Source organism: Canis lupus, chromosome 26 (assembly GCF_011100685.1).
Source record: "Canis lupus familiaris isolate Mischka breed German Shepherd chromosome 26, alternate assembly UU_Cfam_GSD_1.0, whole genome shotgun sequence".
Classification (NCBI taxonomy): Eukaryota; Metazoa; Chordata; class Mammalia; order Carnivora; family Canidae; genus Canis; species Canis lupus.
This window is the reverse complement of record NC_049247.1, coordinates 30821298-30841345: the sequence shown is the minus strand read 5'-3', so window position 1 is coordinate 30841345 and position 20048 is coordinate 30821298. Positions and strand designations below refer to the sequence as shown.

The 20048-nt window shown below is 42.6% G+C and overlaps 1 protein-coding gene across 1 annotated transcript in view; it reads right to left on the bottom strand.

Moving 5' to 3' along the window:
- PI4KA (phosphatidylinositol 4-kinase alpha) overlaps positions 1 to 20048 on the bottom strand; it is a 119026-nt gene that overhangs the window by 76668 nt on the left and 22310 nt on the right. Inside the window, 11 exon segments of the mRNA XM_038575976.1 lie at positions 764 to 893; positions 1530 to 1630; positions 2128 to 2319; positions 3743 to 3839; positions 4405 to 4470; positions 7200 to 7348; positions 10234 to 10300; positions 11039 to 11298; positions 11916 to 11988; positions 14565 to 14653; positions 17064 to 17157. Coding sequence (XP_038431904.1) covers positions 764 to 893; positions 1530 to 1630; positions 2128 to 2319; positions 3743 to 3839; positions 4405 to 4470; positions 7200 to 7348; positions 10234 to 10300; positions 11039 to 11298; positions 11916 to 11988; positions 14565 to 14653; positions 17064 to 17157 — 1318 coding nt within the window.

The following is a 20048-nucleotide window of genomic DNA, read 5'->3' as shown; positions in this document are numbered from 1 at the left end:
CCACCTTCACAGGACTGACCAAGTTGAATGAGCAATACAACATTAGAGTCGCAGCAGGAAACAGGCATCGATGAATGTTAATGATTACAGGTGACCAGATTTGCTCTAAGCCCATGTCCTTGTCATAGTTTATTTTTTATTTTAAAAAATTTATTTATTTATTTATGATAGTCACAGAGAGAGAGAGGCAGAGACATAGGCAGAGGGAGAAGCAGGCTCCATGCACCGGGAGCCCGACGTGGGATTCGATCCCAGGTCTCCAGGATCGCGCCCTGGGCCAAAGGCAGGCGCCAAACTGCTGCGCCACCCAGGGATCCCCATGTCCTTGTCATAGAAACATGATAATACACTCATGAGGCAGGGATAGGGACTAGCTGAGATCAAGCATGGAGAGCTCCTGGCCCAGTGTCCAGGATATGTCAGACTCATGCTTTAGATTGTCTCCATGATAGCAGGAGCCAAAAACAAAGAGAAAGTGAGACTAGAAGGCCCCTCAGTGGTGGCAGGAGTATATGCCAGGGGAAGGCGGAGAAAGGAAAGAACTGGAGCCCAGAGGGCAGTCATGTAGAGAAAGCCATGAGGCAAGGTATAAAGGAGGAATGTGCCCAAGTACAGGGCAAGGTGCACAGCCCAGCCACAACTTCTCAGTCATAAAAACCATAGTGGGCTCGCATACAAGGTTATGTGGTCCTTTTCTTGGAGCCTGAGGGGCACATAGGATTTAGGAGCTGGAGAAGTGGCCTTGGGTACAGCCATCCATTACCTGTATGGTACTGACTGTGGCACTTATAAAGCTTCACCAGCACGGGGGACGGGACAACCAGGAAGTCCCGAAGAGATGGCGTCACCGAATGCACCACCACCGGGAACCTCTCACACAGGCGGCCCAGACCCTGCAACACACCATCAACCCGTTACATAACAAGGGTTGTAGTCAGTTGAGCAGGCTGTCTTATAGCAGTAAGACTCATAACCTTTCAGATACATGAGTGTGACCAGAAACTTCCAAGGTCAAAACTCTCAGGGCTACTTTGCTCATGGGGCAGAAAAAGACAGGAAAGGAGGGTGGTAGAGACTCTGTTCAGCCTATTGGGAGATACATTGCTAAAGCATGTCCATTTCTTTTGGAAGCAAAGTTAGAGGAGAAAGGGTAAACAACATGATTTTTGAACAAGGGCAGATATGGTTACTGGGATTGGTATCTTGGCAAGAGTCTCTGGGATCAGAGACTGTAGATATCAAGTGTCCTCAGCACTTTTGCCTGAGGCCTTGAGAATGGCCTCTAGATACAGGGAGGCCTCTCCACAAAGGAGGACTCAGCTGGACCTGGAAATCACAGAAATCCCTGGCTCACTGTCAGCAGTAGCCCCCCACTCATTGTTGAACTGTGTCCACAACAAGCTCTAGCTCAAGTTCCTAAAGACAACCGGTCAGATTGCCCCTGGCATGCCAACCAGGGCCTAATGATAAAACAAGAAGATTGCCCTGGTGGATGGGCTCAAAGCCTTGCCAGTGTCAGTGGGACTGACCTGCAGACAGCAGATAAGCAAGGGCAAATGAGCAATGATGACTTTGCTGGATGTCTTAGATTGCAGCTTCTCAGAGAGCTTGATGCAAAGATTCTCTGCACCTAAATTCAAAATGAGAGGAGGGTATGGACAATTAGTGAAGGCCAATATTTATAAAATATTGTTCACCAATTAATCATAAAATTAAATGCCCAGAGGCCTACTTTTTGCAGGCTTTATTAATCATGGGTGGTTGGTTATACCAGAAAGTATTTATAGGCAGGCATCCTTAACTGAAACTTCCTATCTTCTCCATTTCTGCTGTTGAGAAAACACCATTCTACGCAGTGTGTGACTGCTTTCTCCTCTCTACTGGCCCTGAGCCTCTCATCCGCAGTCTGCTACATGCTTCCCATTCTGCTGTTCACCCTAGACAAGCACCTTTTCCTCCAGCATGGAGCTCCTACTTTTCCACATAAATGCCTAAAGAACCATCAAGAAGCAGTGGAAAGAACACACAGGCCCTGTGGCTTTGACTATAACCTCCTCCCATGTCCAGTTTCCTCAACCTCAGGACAGGATACCAGACACTTAGGGCACGGTAGGGCCTAATGCTCACCCTGCTCGTCCTTCACAGCCCAAACCATGAGGTCCACACAGGCAGCATTTGCCTGGCAGCGCAGCTTGAGGGGGCTCAGCTCATTGTGGATCCGGTCTGCATCATGCAGAATCTTCTGAAGCTCCCCCTGGCTGGTGTTGAACTGCTCCAGCACAAAATCATGGATCTCCTTCACAAAGGAGGTTGGGAGGTCTGTAGGAAAGACAGCAGGCATTACAGGTGGAAACAAAACCACTAAAAGTCAGGCAACAGCTCTATGGTTTCTTTCACTCTAACAGAAACTCAAGAGGATTGGGTCTGCTGCTGGCTCCTTTGGTTTTAATATGCCCGCTGCAGAAGCATCTGGGTGGCTCAGCTGGGTAAGCATCTGACTCTTGATCTTGGCTCAGGTCATGATCTCAGGGTCCTGAGATTGAGCCCCTGCTTAAGACTCTCTCTCTCCCCCTTTGCCCCTCCCCTCCCCACTCAAACACGCATTCTCTCTCTCTCAAAAAAAAAAAAAAAAAAAAAGAGTGCCCACCAAGAAGAATTTGGATAGGTTATGCTGGCTGTCAGCACATACGCCACCGGACACTCAGGGGAAATAACCATTTCCCAGGGAAGTGAGAGCCATGCTATGTTTTAAGCAGTCCATAAACTAAAACCTGAATGTATGAAACACAGAAACTGGGATGTACCATTGCTGGAACTGGTCCAACCAATAAGGAGAAATACTTTAGTGATTTTTTTTTTTTTAATGTAAAGGTTGTTGGTTGCCAGCTAAGGGGAAAAACTGGTTGTAGCCTAAAGAAGAGAATTCCTTGGCTACAGGGCTGTACCTATGGGGCACCCAGAGTCCGTAGCTTCTTCAAACTCTCATATTTGGGGTCTGGAAAAATCAGGAGAATCCCTGTGAGGGGCACAAGTCAGAAGAGCCACATGTGGCTCAGGTAGGGAAAGAAGCCTGGGGCCCCTGAAGGTCAGGCTGGGCAGGGCTGTCCCTTCCACCCTCCTTTGTGAATCCAACACTTGCTGGGTCACCAGCCAGACTTAGATTCCCAGGAGCCCCTGGAGCCGAATTAGGAAAACAGCTAACTAGATTCAGTACTTCTGCTTGACAAAACACTACACTGTCATCAAAACTTATGTTGATGGAGAACATTCTGTAACATAATGCACGAAACAGGTTTTAAAAATGCACAAAAGGGAAAATGGAAGGAAAGGCTAAATTTGTGTGTGTGCATGTGCTAGACTACTAAGCTATTTTCTGAGTTAAAAGATCAGCGCCTTATTTTCTTAAACTTTTTGAAATGTCTAAAATAGAATGTTTTTTTAAATTAAAAAAAATAGAATGCTTAATTATATACACGATTGGGTGATCTGGACAAAATAACACAGCCCTGTCACAAAACCTCCTAAGGAAATAAACCCACCAAAGGAGCCATCATTGATAGTATTAGGTGTGCAGAATCATGGGCAGATTTTTTTTTCTTATTTGCTTTCCTCCCCAAATTTTAGTAATGGGACCATGTTACTTGCGTGTTTTTAAGTGGTCCCGGCAGAAAGGAAGCAGACTTGCAGCAGTGGCCTGGAACCCAGTATCACCGCAGTCACAGCAGGCACAAACTATCCTTACCTTTCATGTAGTACAGAGTGTCACGCAGCATCTTGAACATGGCCACATACAGAGGGTCGCTGAATGTAGTGTAGTAGAGATCAGCGTTAGGGTTGGCCTGTGAGGGAGGAGAGGCACGTGACCACCCACGGAAACTCTCTGGACCTCCCTTTGGCTTCTAGGGTGAGGCCTGCTGAGTATTATATTCCCGATGGAGCGTTATAGAGAGTGATATGACCATTTATCATGATTCCCCACTTGGAACACCTGAATTACTCTCCTCTGTCTCTTAAGCATCAGGCAAAGAAAATAAAACACTTAGACTGTCCAGAGTTGCCTGTGGGGGGCCAGCACCTGCATCTTCCAAACTGGTTTCTCCATGTGTTGTTCTAATGGGAAGAACCACCTTCCTCTCACAGAAAACTCACCATCTTTGGTGAGTCTTACAGGAACTAGAGGAAGAGAAAGACAGCCAAGAAGCCATCAAACCATTGTAAGGTGATCGATTTAAAAAAGCCACCACAGAGCAAGCTCTCAGCTGGCAGTTGTGCGGTTACTATGGTGACCAGGCTGAAAATTCACTGATGACCCTGTCATTCTAGCCCCCATTTACAAACTCTTCCTGTTCTCTCCATGCACATGCTCACATCAGGCTGATAGGATGGTGCCCCGAAGGGCTGTACCTCTATCACGCTGGCTACGACTGCATCCAAGGATTTGAGAACAGGCTCCTCAACAATCTTCTTCACCTATGAGGGAAACAAGATCTCATGAGGCCGCTGATGAACACAGTAAGAGACAGGAATGCGAGCTCCTTCTACTAAAGAACAAATCGTGTTGACAGATAAAAACCACATAACAAACAACCTCATGTGACGAAAAACACGATGGAAATGGTAGGCCAACAATATATACTTATTGTGGCTCCACATCAAACTATAACACAAAAAAATGTCCTTAATTCTGTCATCACTTGGAATTTGTTTTCCTACCCTTGATTGGAATAACCTAAAAACTGGAAAGGAACCAACTCCCTCAAACTTGCTGACATTAGATTTCCATTTAAAGGATGTGAAAGTGTTCTGATTCCAGACATCACTGACAATTCACCCAAACCTCCTCCCAGACATCAGGGACACCTTCACAGCCAGTTCTCGACCCTGATGACTCCTCTTCCTTCTGCAGGCCTGGTGCACCAGCTCTTCAGAACCTGCCTAGGTACTCAGAATGCAGCATAGGTCCTAAATTTCTAACAGAAGCACCTACTTCCACCCTTTCTCTGTAATAGCATTTAGTAGAGGAATGAATTGTTCTGTCAATTGCAGAACCTCCTGATAAAACCGCCTGCCATCCTAACTATAGTACTTTAAGAAACTGAGTTTCATAAAAAAAAAAAAAAAAAAAAAAAAAAAAAAAAGAAACTGACTTTCAAAACATATAGACAATGATAAACAACAAGCCAGGAGAAGAAATGAAAAATTGCCTAGAAGAAAAGCTAACCTTGAGAAGTTAAAATATACTGGAAAAAATAACTGTCTCTACAAAGAGTATAAAACATGCAGCCTTCAATTGGGATTTCTGACATGATAGGAGGAAGAGCCACCTGACCATCTGAGAAGGCCACCCAGGCCAGTGTTCTGTCTGGGACACTAACAGGGAGGAGCAGTTTAGGGAGAGTTTTCCTCCTTGAGGGCAACTTCAAAAACATTGTAGGCTATTTAGTAATTCATTGTGGCTCTAATCTAATCAATTATTGGCAATGTTTTAATGTCTTTTTTTTATATTTTTTTTTTTTTATTTTATTTTTTTAATTTTTATTTATTTATGATAGTCACACACAGAGAGAGCGAGAGAGGCAGAGACATAGGCAGAGGGAGAAGCAGGCTCCATACACCGGGAGCCTGACGTGGGATTCGATCCCGGGTCTCCAGGATCGCGCCCTGGGCCAAAGGCAGGCGCTAAACCGCTGCGCCACCCAGGGATCCCAATGTCTTTTTTTAAAGTAGGCTCCATGCCCAGTATGGACCCCAAGTTGGGGCTTCAACTCACGAGCCTGAGATCAAGACCTGAGCTGAGATCAAGGGTTGAGACTTCAACTGACTGAGCCACCCAGGCACACCTGCTCTAATGTCTTAATACATCTTCAGCCCAAAGCCATCCTCTTTGAGTGATTCCTGTTCACATTCTACACTGAGGGAGACCCTCTCATTCTTTCCAAAGAAAAAAGTCTTATTTTTAGAGTCTATCCCTGATAATGTCTTTAGTCTATCCACTTGAATCTGTCTCAGAGGAATTCACCTCAATCATATCACCTTCAGAGTCCCTGGATCAAAGATCCATCTATTTCAGGACTGGGACAATGGCACCAATGTCTTCTCTGGCATCACCTCAGAGGTCATCCCAAGGTACCCAAATATGAAAAATTTATTTTTGTATTGATCTAAAAATATCAGCCCATGAGAAGAAGACAGGTGCAATAGGAACTAGACTTGGAGTCAGATTCCCTGGGCTGAGCCCCAGGCCTGCTCTTTGTTGATGGATTCTTGATGTATTTGGCACTGATTGCCCTACCTCCAAATGCCTCTCCCACAAGTGCTATAAGGATTCAACAAAAACATTGCACAAACAACTCCAAGAATGTTACTCTCCTTCCTTCTTCCATTGAAAATTTATGACTTCTTAGTTATATTCTGAAATACTAAAAAACTCTTAGTTTTTCTTTCGGAAAAAAAGAACCAAAACCAGGCTTGGGTATCTGGGTGGCTCAGTTGGTTAAGCATCTGACCTCTTGATTTGGCTCAGATCTCGATCTCAGGCTTGTGAGACTGAGCCCCATGTTGGGCTCTATGCTTAGCGCGGAGTCGCTTGAGATTCCTTCTCCTTCTCCTTCTGCCCCTCCCACTTGTGCTGATTTACTCTCTCTCTCACTCTCCCTCTTTAAAATAAATAAATCTTTAAAAAGATGCCCTCCTGGGGGGTTATTCTGTATGTTGGTAAATTGAACACCAATAAAAAATAAATTAAAAAAAATGTCAAAAAAATGGGATCCCTGGGTGGCGCAGCGGGGGATCCCTGGGTGGCGCAGCGGTTTGGCGCCTGCCTTTGGCTCAGGGCGCGATCCTGGAGACCCGGGATCGAATCCCACGTCGGGCTCCCGGTGCATGGAGCCTGCTTCTCTCTCTGCCTGTGTCTCTGCCTCTCTCTCTCTCTCTCTGTGTGACTATCGTAAATAAATAAATAAATAAAACTTAAAAAAAAAAAAAAAAAAAAAAAAAAAAAAAAAAAGATGCCCTCAAAAAAAAATTAATAAATAAAATAAAAAGATGCCCTCTCTCCCTCTGATCCTCCCCAACCACTCACCACTCTCTTAAAAAACAAAACAAAACAAAACAAAACAAAACAAAACATGTTTATACCAATAGCAATTTTACTGATTGAAGTAACACAGGGCTTATTTAGCCACCAATGCTTTCCTTACCAAGTTTAAGAGTTCTCGGAGCATTTCTAGTGGAATATTGAACTCCTTATAGGTGATGCCATTGAAAAGAGGAGAAACTGAGAAGCTGGAACTTATGGTGGAGAAGTAGTAATCGGGCTCCAGGGCACTCCCATCAGGTAAGTAAGAGACTGGCAGGGAAAAAACCAGAAAGTCAGCTACAGTCATACACGATCAGGATACTTCCTCAAGCTGATTCCCTCAATAACTAACAAAGGCATAGATTTTGCTTTGTTTATACTCCAATTCTATGTTTTTTAACGAACAAGGCTGGATTTCAAATCCTTGGAGAGTGATGCCTCTCATGGGAGCATTTCACATCAAAGTTCAGATATAATCATGTCCTAGTATCTTCAACACAGTCTAATAACGTGGGAAGAAAAAAAAAGTATTACATCATTTTAAAGGTGGACAGATGTAAAAGTTTCAGGTCCACAGGATTCCAAGATATTTTCCCACCAAAACAGAAAATGCATATTATTAGATGTTTCAAAATCAGAACAAAAATAAAGTCAATCACCCAACACTTATGAATAAATATGAACCCCAAAAGCCTATAATTACTTGAAAATCCATTATTAGAAATCTATGATGAGACTATGACTAGAAAATAAGTTTGTAATATTTCTCTATTAAATAGTGATAATTAACAATCCATTAAAAAACAAATAATAGGGCAGCCCCGGTGGCTCAGCGGTTTAGCACCGTCTGCAGCCCAGGGCGTGATCCTGGAGACCCAGGATCAAGTCCCACGTCAGGCTCCCTGCATGGAGCCTGCTTCTGCCTCTGCCTGTGTCTCTGCCTCTCTCTCTCTCTCTCTCTCGTGAATAAATAAATAAAAATCTTAAAAAAAAAAGAATTTTATTACTTTCTGAAGACCTGTGGCACAGAAAAAGCAGAGAGCTGAGTTTAGTCTTGATTGTGTCAAAGCTGTGTGCAGTTCTATGATGCTAGTGATGCTCTGTTGACCTAACTAAAGGGAAATGGATCCCATGAGAACAAATAGGCAACATACAACAGAGAATAGTCAATAATATTGAGAGCAGTTGAGACACTGGAGGCCAACATCATAAATGACCTCTGAAGGAAGGAATGAATGAGGAAAGAGTGAGAACAAAGCTGGTTTAAAGCAAGTAGGTAGGGAAGAATGTAAGGAGTGTGTGTATGTGTCAAATATGTGTAAATATACATACTTACACAAATAAATGTATTTATTCCTTTTTTTAAAGATTTTATTTATTTATTCATGAGAGACAGAGAGAGAGAGAGAGAGAGAGAGGCAGAGACACAGGCAGAGGGAGAAGCAGGCTCCATGCAGGGAGCCCGATGTGGGACTCGATCCCAGGTCTCCAGGATGAGGCCCTGGGCCGAAGGTGGTGCTAAACCGCTGAGCCACCCAGGCTGCACGTATTTATTTTTTGCTATTCATAAGTGCTAGATACATACATACACACATAATGAAATATTTGCCTTACGAAAGGAGATTTTGCTATTTGTTATAACATGGATGAACCTAGAGGACATTGTGGTAAGTGAAATAAGCCAGACATGGACAAAAAATAAGTCCATGATCTCACTTGTATGTGGACACTTAAAAAAAGTCGAATACATGGGACCAGAGAGGTGAGCAATTGTCACCAGAGAGCAGGGAGATGGGAGAAATGGGCAGATGTTGGTCAAAGGGTATAAAGTTGTAGTTAAGTAAGATGAATAAGTCTAGAGATCTAATGTATAGCATGATGATGATAGTTAATAATATGGCATCAAATACTGGAAAGTTGCTAAAAGGGTACATTTCAGGTGCTATCCATGCATTAAAAAAAAAAAAAAAGTAACCATAAGGAAAAGGATGTGATTGGAGTCATCATTTCACCACCACCACATACATACATATACGTATATCAAATCTTTGTGTTGTATACCTAAAATATATACAAATTTATTTTTTTAAATAATAAAAATTAAAAAGAAGATAGGTTTGAAAAAAAAAAAAACAAAAACAAAAAAAACAAAAAAAAAGATAGGTTTGTGGTTAGAGGGCATCTCCCAGATAGATGCTATGAAATAGGAATTAAGCCCTGCGTGGCAGAGTCAGCGTGGGGGGCAGAGATACAGGCAGAAGACAAGAACGGCAGAGTCAAGGATCTAAGATTTGGGATTCATACAGGGAAGGAGTCATTTAAAGTTTTTAAGGTAGAAATGATTTGTGCTTTTAAGAAATAACTCTTTAAAAACATTCTTACAAAGGCACGTGGGTGGCTCAGTGGTTGAGCATCTGCCTTTGGCTCAGGTCATGATCCTGGGGTCCCAGTATAAAGTCCCACATCAGGCTCCCCGTAAGGAGCCTGTTTCTCCCTCTGCCTGTGTCCCTGCCTCTTTCTGTGTCTCTCATGAATAAATAAAATCTTAAAAAAAAAAAGAGTACTACTCATATCATTATTATGTTTTTTAAAAATATTATTTTTGGGACACCTGGGTGGATCAGTGGATCAGTGGTTAAGCGTCTGCCTTTTGCTCAGTCCCACATCAGACACCCTGTGGGAAGCCTACTTCTCCCTCTGCCTGTGTCTCTGCCTCTCTCTCTGTCTCTCATGAATAAATAAATAAAAAATCTAAAAAAAAAAATTATTTAAATACCTAATGACTTTAAGACAAAAAAGAGCCAGCCCACCATTATTACTTTCACTGAAAACCAGTGCTTTCATAGGTTAATTTTATTAAAATCCTGATAATAGGTACATGAGGATCTGTATATTATTTTCTGTACTTTTCTCCACATTTGAAATATTTTAAAATTAAATTTTAAGAAGTTTAAACAGAAATAGAAAATAAATGCTTTCTATAAATAAATAAATAAATAAATAAATAAAAGCTTGTCTCTCTAAATGCATGACAATAGTGTTATTAATAGCATTTAAAAAATTTTTTTTTTTTACAAAACAAGAAGTCACAGTGATGTAAAACATCTGCTCTCCAAGTACCAGGTCAATATTCCTGTCAGAAAGGTGAAGCCCACCTTCAAAGTAGTGAAAAGCAGATCCTCCAGGGGAACTGGGAGGGGGCATTCCACGTTCAGGGCTGACCTGAAACACAAAACCACCTTACAGATTAGAAAAGGCCAGTTAAACTTCAGTCAGTTTTGCTTTAGACAAGATTCTCAGGCAGCCCCGGTAGCTCAGCGCCACCTTCAGCCCAGGGCATGATCCTGGGGACCTAGGATCGAGTCCTATGTCGGGCTCCCTGTATGGAGCCTGCTTCTCCCTCTGCCTGTGTCTCTGCCTCTCTCTCTTTCTCTTTCTTTCATGTCTCTCATGAACAAATAAATAAAATCTTTTAAAAAAAGAAAAAAAAAGACAAGATTCTCTCTGTCAGCCCAATGTGTATACCTCTAGTCCTGGTTTGTGCCTTACCTCCTCCATGAAGCCCACCTTAGCTAAGTGTTCTCTACTGTATACCATATCCCTAAATTCTTCATGTCTAGCTATATATTTTATGCTTCATTACTGAGGTGAATTATTCTTAGCATTTGGTGTCTTTAGCTTGTCTCAATGAGTCAACTATATACTTAAAGGGCATCAACTATCTCCCACTCAGAATAGAGCTTTGCACCCAACTGCTACAAAATAAATACTTCAGACTAGGAGATGAAATCACTTATAAATCTCAAAAGGCCAAAGTAAGCCTTTGTATTACAGAGAATTTCAGTGAGAACCTTTTCTGTTTCGTGAGTTTCCTTGAACAGGACACCAGTGGGATTTTCTTCGAGTGAACACTTAACAAGACCTGACCTCTCTGCCTGTGGCCCAGGCTTAAAGCCCCACCTGAGAGATGCTAGACACGCTGCTGGTCTTCCTCTTCAGGGTGCCCTCCTGACACACCGTCAGCAGATTGCTGGGGAGGATGGAGCGGAAGTCATTGAAGGATCGCCTCCGTACACCTTCAAGCTCCTCAGGGACTCGGAGGGAATGAGGAGGGACTTTGGGGAACAGTTTTGAAAGGAGAGACTCTTCTGTGTTGCTGTAACGGCCAAACGCTCGTGAGATTCCTATCAGGCACGGGATCGCGTATTTGCAAAGGTATTCTAGAAGACAAAGTGAAAATGTTCCGATACCAGAACGTTCCCTGAGAGAGAGCTGTGCTGCACCAGCTTGTAATACTGGTTGACATCTCATAACCTACCCCCTAGCAAATATGAGGGGTCAGAACAAGTCACATCAATAGGTCAGCCCCAAGGGCTGACATGAACCACAACTTTGGACTACATCCCTGTTGTACACAGCTGTTCTCTTTGGGAGGTCTCAATCTATGCATAGTATACCCAAATCAGTAACACAGGAAAATCCTGTTATCAGGCAACTCTACTATATTTAAACAATATAATTCTTCCTCCTGGGATTATGTTGGTAGCCGTACACTAGAGGCAGTCAAGCATGTTATAGGTAAAGAAACTGAGGCCCAGAAAGTGTGAGGTGACTTGACTTAGGTCATCTGGCATTCAGGTAGTAGGCAGAGCTGTGGTCATGACCCCCTTGTGGCTGCTTAACTAACACGCAATGAAGGCAAACTAATATAGGAAGGTTTCACCCATCCGGTACACAAATAGTGAAGCACAAAAAAGAAGACTGGGAAAAGCAAGGGGAAAAAAGTATTCACAAAGCCATTAAGGAGGAAAAAAAAGCCTTAGATCTATAATTGTACCTTTTTCTTGAATCTCCAAGGCCTGGCACATTCCCAAAAGGACATGCAAAACCTGCAAAAGTGCTTCTAAAATCTGTAATAGCCAAGGAAACAGAAAAGATAAACTTATAAACAAAATCAGAGAAGTATCACAAAATTCATTCAGAATTAGAAGGAGCTTTAGACATTATCTTGTCCAAACCCAGGTCTGATACATAAGTCCCCAAATGATAGCTTGACAGCTGTGCCAAATGGCCAATTGGCTGAACTTCCAGGGACAGAAACCAGCCCTCCTGGGTTGGTCCAGAGTGCCTCCTAACTCTGGCCAATATTGTCCTCTGGAGCTTGTGACCCCTGGCTCTTAGAGCCACTCCTTTCTCCATATTCTAGAAACGGGTATTAGGCCCCCAAAGCTCTTTTCATGGCAAATATCCCCAGTTGTTTTAATCTATTCCTTAGGTTTACATATCCTTTATGACGCTGAGTGCCTGCTTCTGATTTCACAGCAGTCCCATGTTTCATAAACAGTATCGAATTGTGCTGCTCAGGAAAATACATTAATATTCCAGGGATGTTGGAAACCACCCTAAGTAATCACCACACTCAAAACAGATTCTAGACTTCCATGTACATGACATCAGCTTATCGGCAGCCACTTCACTCTGCTGGCTCAATGAGCTTACCGATACAAAAAAGACTTGAGGGATCCCTGGGTGGCGCAGCGGTTTAGCGCCTGCCTTTGGCCCAGGGCGTGATCCTGGAGACCCGGGATCGAATCCCATGTCGGGCTCCCGGTGCATGGAGCCTGCTTCTCCCTCTGCCTGTGTCTCTGCCTCTCTCTCTCTCTCTGTGTGTGACTATCATAAATAAATAAAAATTTAAAAAAAATTAAAAAAAAAAAGACTTGAATCTTTTTTATGCCTCTACTGATGCTGCTGGTATTTTTTGCCTGTCATTGATTCCTACCAAAGCTCAGGGGCTTAGCTGAACTTAGGCCAGTTCATCATACTGGCCTCTGATTCCCAGTGTTGTGTCATCTAAAAACGAAACCATCTTGTTTTCTGAATCTTCATTGATGGCCCTGGCTCCTTTTGCTTCAATGGTAGGGGGATAGACTAAGGGAGGCTTCTGCTGGGCTGGCACACCTGTCACCCTCTGGGGTGGTCCTTCAGGCAGCTCCACAAAATTTCTAAATTATTTTGGTCCTCGGCCCATATTCCAGATCCAGGATGTCACGAGGGGTGTTTGTCTAATGCTTTGATGAAGATCAACTAGACTACATCTACCTTATTTTCCCTCACTACCAGTCTTGGAAACCCCAGGCAAAGAGAAAAGAATAAAACTGGCCTCCTATGACATTTTCCTAATCAAGGTAAATTTCTGACATTTTGCTAATGTTAAATGATGCTGAATAACATATGAAGACTTGAAAAGCGAGACTTTCTCCATTTTGTGCATTAAAGTTAGGCCATCATCTTTAGTACTGACGTTTTGATAAATTTTATAGAAGAGCCCTTAACTTATAGCTTGCTAACTTCTGAAATAATGATATACAATTCTAATATATCTAGTTATCTCTTTGGCCAACCTTCAAATAAAGAAACTAAACTAAGAAAGAAGGATGGAAAAGACTGTTAATGGCAGAAATACTGACAGCAGAATTTATAGTTTGGTTAAGGAGAGAAATTTTAAAAATTAAAAAACAGATACAAGAATTCAAAAGCACAGCTAGCTGGGAATGTTTAACATATAGACAGGCAACCATGCCTTCCTTGGCAGGAACTGAGGATAGCGGCATATACAAACTGATTTTCAAAATAAAACATGTGACTAAGAAAAAGTTGAGGTTATGACTGTATTCTTTGTTTAAAGAGGAAAAGAGTACAGAAGCATTTACGTAACATTTCAACAAAATAAACTAAAACTAAAAAAATCTGGGCACTTAAAATCTGGGTGTAATTTCAACTACCTAGATAATTCCCTTCTATGAATGACTTCAATCCCCAGTGGGGGGATCCCTGGGTGGCGCAGCGGTTTAGCGCCTGCCTTTGGCTCAGGGCGTGATCCTGGAGACCCAGGATCAAATCCCACATCAGGCTCCCAGTGCATGGAGCCTGCTTCTCCCTCTGCCTGTGTCTCTGCCTCTCTCTCTCTCTCTGTGACTATCGTAAAAAAAAAAAAAAAAAAAAAAAAATCCCCAGCGGAGTGAAGCCTGGGTGGCTCAGCAGTCTGGCGCCTGCCTTCCACCCAGGGCATGATCCTGGAGACCCAGGATCAAGTCCCATGTCAGGCTCCCTGCATGAAGCCTGCTTTTCTCTCTCTCTGCCTCTCTCTGCCTGTGTCTCTGCCTCTCTCTCTGTATCTCTCATTAATAAATAAATAAAATCTTTAAAAAAAAAATCCCCAATGGAGAGTCAGGAAAGTGAGCTGCATCTGCTTTTTGCTGCTTACCTCACAGGGCTATGGGGAAAGCTGGATGAGACAAGAATCAAGAGGTTACTGGGTAACCTGGAAAGTACTACAAGTAAGTACTGAACATTTCTTAGGTATGTTTGTACAAAAAAAATCAACCAAAACAACCCAATCACTTCAAAATTTTTTTACTCTTTTCATTACTTTGGGACTCTTTTTGATTGCAGAGAAATGCACTCCAGTTCACCACACACTTACCTCATCCCTAAGTGAGGGGTCCCTATAAGCCACATCAGACAGCAAAGTGACCAAGCAGAAGCTGAAGCTCTCTGCAACTGGAAGGGTGGCTGGAAGGCACACAGACACAAGTCAGATCATTACCACTGAGACACAGGGCCACACCTCCGGGCCACCTGATTCACTAAGTCCCCTCTCTCACAGCGCCTGCCAACGGACCAGTCTACAGGGATGGCTGTTATCAATGAAGTGAACCTCCAAAGAAGAGATACGGGCCCAACAGGTTTCCTAAGAAATACGCCTAACTTTTCTTTTAATAAAATGTTTTGGTTCAATAAACTTAAATATTTCTGAGCCAATTTATAGTTTGAGATTATAGTTTCTCCCCACATTGACAGACTCTATTTTTTTATTCCTGATCTAAATTTCTACCCAGGGTGAGAAGCCAATCCTAATAGAGTAGAAGAGATGGTACATGGAGGCTAACTGTCAAATACCAATTACTACTTTAAATTAAATATTTATATTTCTTTTTTGCTTTATTTTGACAAACGGAGAAAACTCTAATAAGAACTTCCAAAGATTTACTGCTCTATTCCTAATAGGTTTTTAAGCCCTTCCACTACCAATCTCCTCATGGGGAGGTTCTCAGGAGCATGGCTTCAAGGTTGGGAAGGGATCACTGAACCTAAAAGACCAAAGCTTCTATGGCGTGCACTTTAAAAATGTCAGAATCACTGCTGTGTAAGTCCCATCGCTATTGAATATTTAATCAATTTTGAATGTTGAATATTTAACCAAGAATAGAGACCTATCCACTATTTTATGATCTATTCATAGTACATGGCAGAAGACTGTTACATGTTTACATTTGTATCTATGATTTTAAAATGCAGCTCTAGGTCCTTTGTAAACTTGAGTGTGATCAGAATCACCTGGAGGCTTGTTAAAATGCAGACTGCCAGCTTTTCCTAGCCCTAGAGTTCTAATTCAGAAGCTCTGATGTGGGAACCAAGAATCTGCATTTCTGACAAGTTGCCTGGTGACACTGATGCTGCTGGTCCTGGATGGACTTTGAGAACTAATCCTCTAGAATTTAAAAAGCATAAATCATACTGCCTTAATAAAAAAATAAAAGAATGACATGTTACCAGCTAAGTGGAAATTTATTTATCTCTAACAATGTTTCATATAGTGCTAAAAACTTTCACCCTGATGAGGAGTTCACATACATAGAAGTGATACTTGTTTTGAAAGAAAAGAAAACAGAATCAATCTACTGATACTCTACTTCTCCCCAAATTAAGTGGTGGACAGAAATGTTTGACTTTTTAGCAATGCTTTCTATTTCATCTGTAGTCCTTTAGGGTGGGAGGATGGGCAAAATAGGGAAAGGGGATTAAAAGGTACAAATTTCCAGCTCTAAAACAAAGAAGGCATAGGGACAGAATGCACAACATAGGGAATATTGGTGACAGACTGACAGACGGTAACTAGATTTATCATTATGATCATTTTGTAAGGTGTATAAACTTCCAATCGCTATGTTGTATGTCTGGAACTAATATAATATTGTGTGTCAGCTACATTTCAATAAAAAAATTATAGTCCTTTAAATTCCAGGATACATGCATAATTTGGGATCTGCCAGTTTTAGCCACAGTAGGTTACCAGAAATGATGAAACCCAAAGGACAAGAGAACAGCATGAGAACAGCAAAACCCATCTTTAGCAAGCTGAGCCCACCCAACAAATTAGGGTCATGCCACCAATGAAAATGACAAGGGCCTTCTCTATAGGCACCAACCTGCTGCTATATCCGAAAGTGGGCCTCAGGCCTCACAGAGGGAGATTACAAGAAAACTTTGGTTTTCAGGGTCCTGATCTCTAAAGCTCTAATGATCTCTAAATAAGTTCCAAACAGATGTTGGAGTCTTGGGTTAATCAATAAATGAGAACATTAGTTTTACAAGTGCTTATTATTAGCACAATGCCTGGCACACAGTGGACTTACATATCATTTTTAAAGGTATAAAATTTAATTAAAACTCAACAACAGCAACAAAATGATAAACTATTTATAGTGAACATGGTGTTCAAGTCTTGGACATTCATCTCACCCTTCCTTTTTCAGCAGCAGCAATATAATTTGGAGAACTGGATTCACTTCAGGAGTAAGCCTATTCATCTAAGGGCTCAGGGATGGGCAAGGGACCCAATTCTGGCAAAAAGACATGAGAAAAGGTTCCTAAAGGTCTCCAAGTTCCTGCTCACTCCCAAAGTGCAATGCAAAGCCAGTTTTCTCAGCCTGGCCCTCACACCCCCCCCCCTCAGCCAAAGGCTCTAGACAACAATGAGTAAGCACAGCCCACGCTACCACAGGCAGACAGCTATCTCAAAGCCAAGGGTGGAACAAACTCGAAACATTGTACTGACACATTATTATGATTAAACACTTGATCCTACAGACTGTGGGCATGCATGCTCTTCCCTGAATTCAGAGAAAACGTACAAAATTACCTCTGCCTTTCCGAGCTGTGCTTTCTTCTACCCAATACACTTTTGGAAGACCTTTAAGCAGTCGAAGAAGGTAAGGAACCACAGAATCTTTGTGCTTAAAAACAAAACAAAACAAAAAAATTATGTTCAATACAACGTGTGGCTGGTAGCTTTTTAGTACTAAGCCCAAAGTAAAGCATACACATCCTAATCATCTCAAAGATGGATGTTCGCATGACATAGCACCATTCCTGTTTCCATGTGGCAGCAGCAGGTGGCACCCAGAGGTTATTCTATCAGCCTGAAGCAAAGGTGCTAAGGAAGGGCTAAAACCCACCCTTCTGCTGCTGGCTAAATGTTCAACCTGGCTCTGGCCTCCTCTGGGGACTCGGCCCCCATGATGGCCTCTCCAGAAGAAGGTACATGTGCACACACTCTTAAAACTGCCTTCAGTAAGGCAGCCCTGGTGGCTCAGCGGTTTAGCGCCGCCTTCAGTCCAGGGTGCAACCCACACATCCCGGGACCCGGGATCAAGCTCCACGTCGGGCTTCCTGCGTGGAGCCTGCTTCTCCCTCTGCCTGTGTCTCTGCCTCTCTCTCATTCTGTGTCTCTATGAATAAATAAAATTTAAAAATGTTAAAAAAAAAAAAAACGCCTTCAGTAAAAGTGTCAGAGAGCCCACAAACCCTTCACTGGGCCCCAGGATCAGATCCTCTACACTGAGGGAAGCTCACAGCCACAAGTTTCTTTCTTTCTTTCTTTCTTTTTTTTATTTATGATAGTCACAGAGAGAGAGAGAGGCAGAGACATAGGCAGAAGAAGCAGGCTCCATGCACCGGGAGCCTGATGTGGGATTCGATCCCGGGTCTCCAGGATCGCACCCTGGGCCAAAGGCAGGCGCCAAACTGCTGCGCCACCCAGGGATCCCAGCCACAGGTTTCTAAACTTGGTGATGCTTCTGTTATTCATGGCCCTTGTCCTCTTTCTTTTTTGTTTTAATTTTCTGTTACATGTTTCCTTTTGCTTTTCTCAAATTGATCAACAGACTTTATAGCCATCATTAGCCAATACAAAAACTACTTTCTTCTAGTTTCCAAACTAGCCAGTTGACATGTAACTGTAATCTTCCATGATTGGCTCTTTTGGTTGTTTCACTAGTGACATTGAAAACATGGCTCCAAATTCTGTGACACTTCTTCCACGGAAAGGTGGAGCCATATTCACCTCTCCTGGAAAACGAGCTGCCTTACTGACTTGCTTCTGGTGTTTTTAAAAGTACAGTTGACTCTTGAACAACACAGGTCTGAAGTACATCTGGTTCATTTATATATGAACTTTTTTTTTTACAGTACTATAAATGTATTTTCTCTTCCTTATGGTCTTCTTAATAACATTTTCTTTTCTCTAGCTTACTTTATTGTTTTTCGTAAGGCTTCTGGTCAGCAGTAGGCTATTAGTAGCTAAGTTTTGGGGGAATCAAAAGTTATACGTGGATATTCAACTGCACAGGGGATAGGTGCCCCTAAACCCTATGTTGTTCAAAGGTCAACTGTAGGGGGATCCCTGGGTAGCTCAGTGGTTTAGCGCCTGCCTTCGGCCTAGGGCGTGATCCTGGAGTCCCGGAATCAAGTCCTGGTTCGAGCTCCCTGCATGGAGCCTGCTTCTCCCTCTGCCTGTGTCTCTGCCTCTCTGTGTGTGTGTCTTTCATGAATAAATTAAAAAAAAAAAAAACAACTTTAAAACAAAAAAACAAAAACAAACTGTAGTTTTTTGTTTTTCAAAAACAACTATAGTTTAAGAAACTGACCTCCCAGGTTAAAGAAGGCAGTGCAGCATCCATCTGCCTTTTTCTCAGGACATATATCCTTGGGACCCAGACATTACATTGTGACAAAGTGACACAGGCCAGGCCACATGGAGATGTCATGTACCTAGGAGTGCTCTGGCTGAGAGCCCTAGCTTAGGTCCCAGCCAAGAGCCAGGATCAACCCACACACGTGCATGAACAAGACTTCAGGTGATTCCAGCCCCTAGCCTTCAAGCCACTTGAGGTGACACTGAATGGAGCAGAGACAGTGACTCTTTTGTGCTCAGTCTAAATTGCAGATCCATGAGAAAAAAACCCAAAACAATAACCAACCTGTTGTATTAAGCCACCAAATTTTGGGGTAGTTTGTTACACCACAACAGATAACCACAACAAATAGAGAACTTTCTTTAGCAAAAACAAAACATTTCCTCCAAATCAGCTAAAGGAGCTGGCTACATCTGTCCAGGATCCCAATGTACAAAACTCTGAAGGATATGTAAGGCATGGCTCCCTACAGAGAAAGTGACCCCAGGTGTTCTCTCCTGTATAGCCCTTTATGGCTTTTATACATGTAGTAAACTACTTCTGCTACTCTGGCCACAGCTGCTGCCAGGGCAGCACAGTGACTGCACATGGAGGCCAGGACCACAGCCCATCCTGGATGGAGGCGGGGAACATCAACACCCGGTGAACCAAGAGAAAGCTGGTCCCTAGGGCTCAGGGCTCAGAGGGCTGGTGAAGACTGATGGGCTGCTCTCCTGATGTCGGGGAAGCCAATGGCTTCCTGGAAGCAATGGCAGACTACATGGCTCAGGGAACATAAGTTGCTACCCCAGGTCCTGCCAATCCTGACCAAGAACCCAAATTATACCACCAAAGGTAATTTGTATTTGTCTCTTCCTTGCCACCCTAAAAAACCTACCACAAATATTAGGAACTTACAGATAAATTTATTAAGTAATATGTTTGCCAGATATTTTCGATTATACATATTTGAATAGGAGTTCCTCATATAGATTATTTTAAAAATTATTTTCCTCCCTTTATATTTAAATTTATTTATTTATTTTAAAAGATTTTATTTATCTTTTTGACAAAGATAGGGAGAGCCAGAGACCACAAGTGGGGGGAATGGCAGAGGGAGACAGAGAAATAGACTTCTGGCCGAGCAGGGAGTGCGATACAGTGCTCTATCC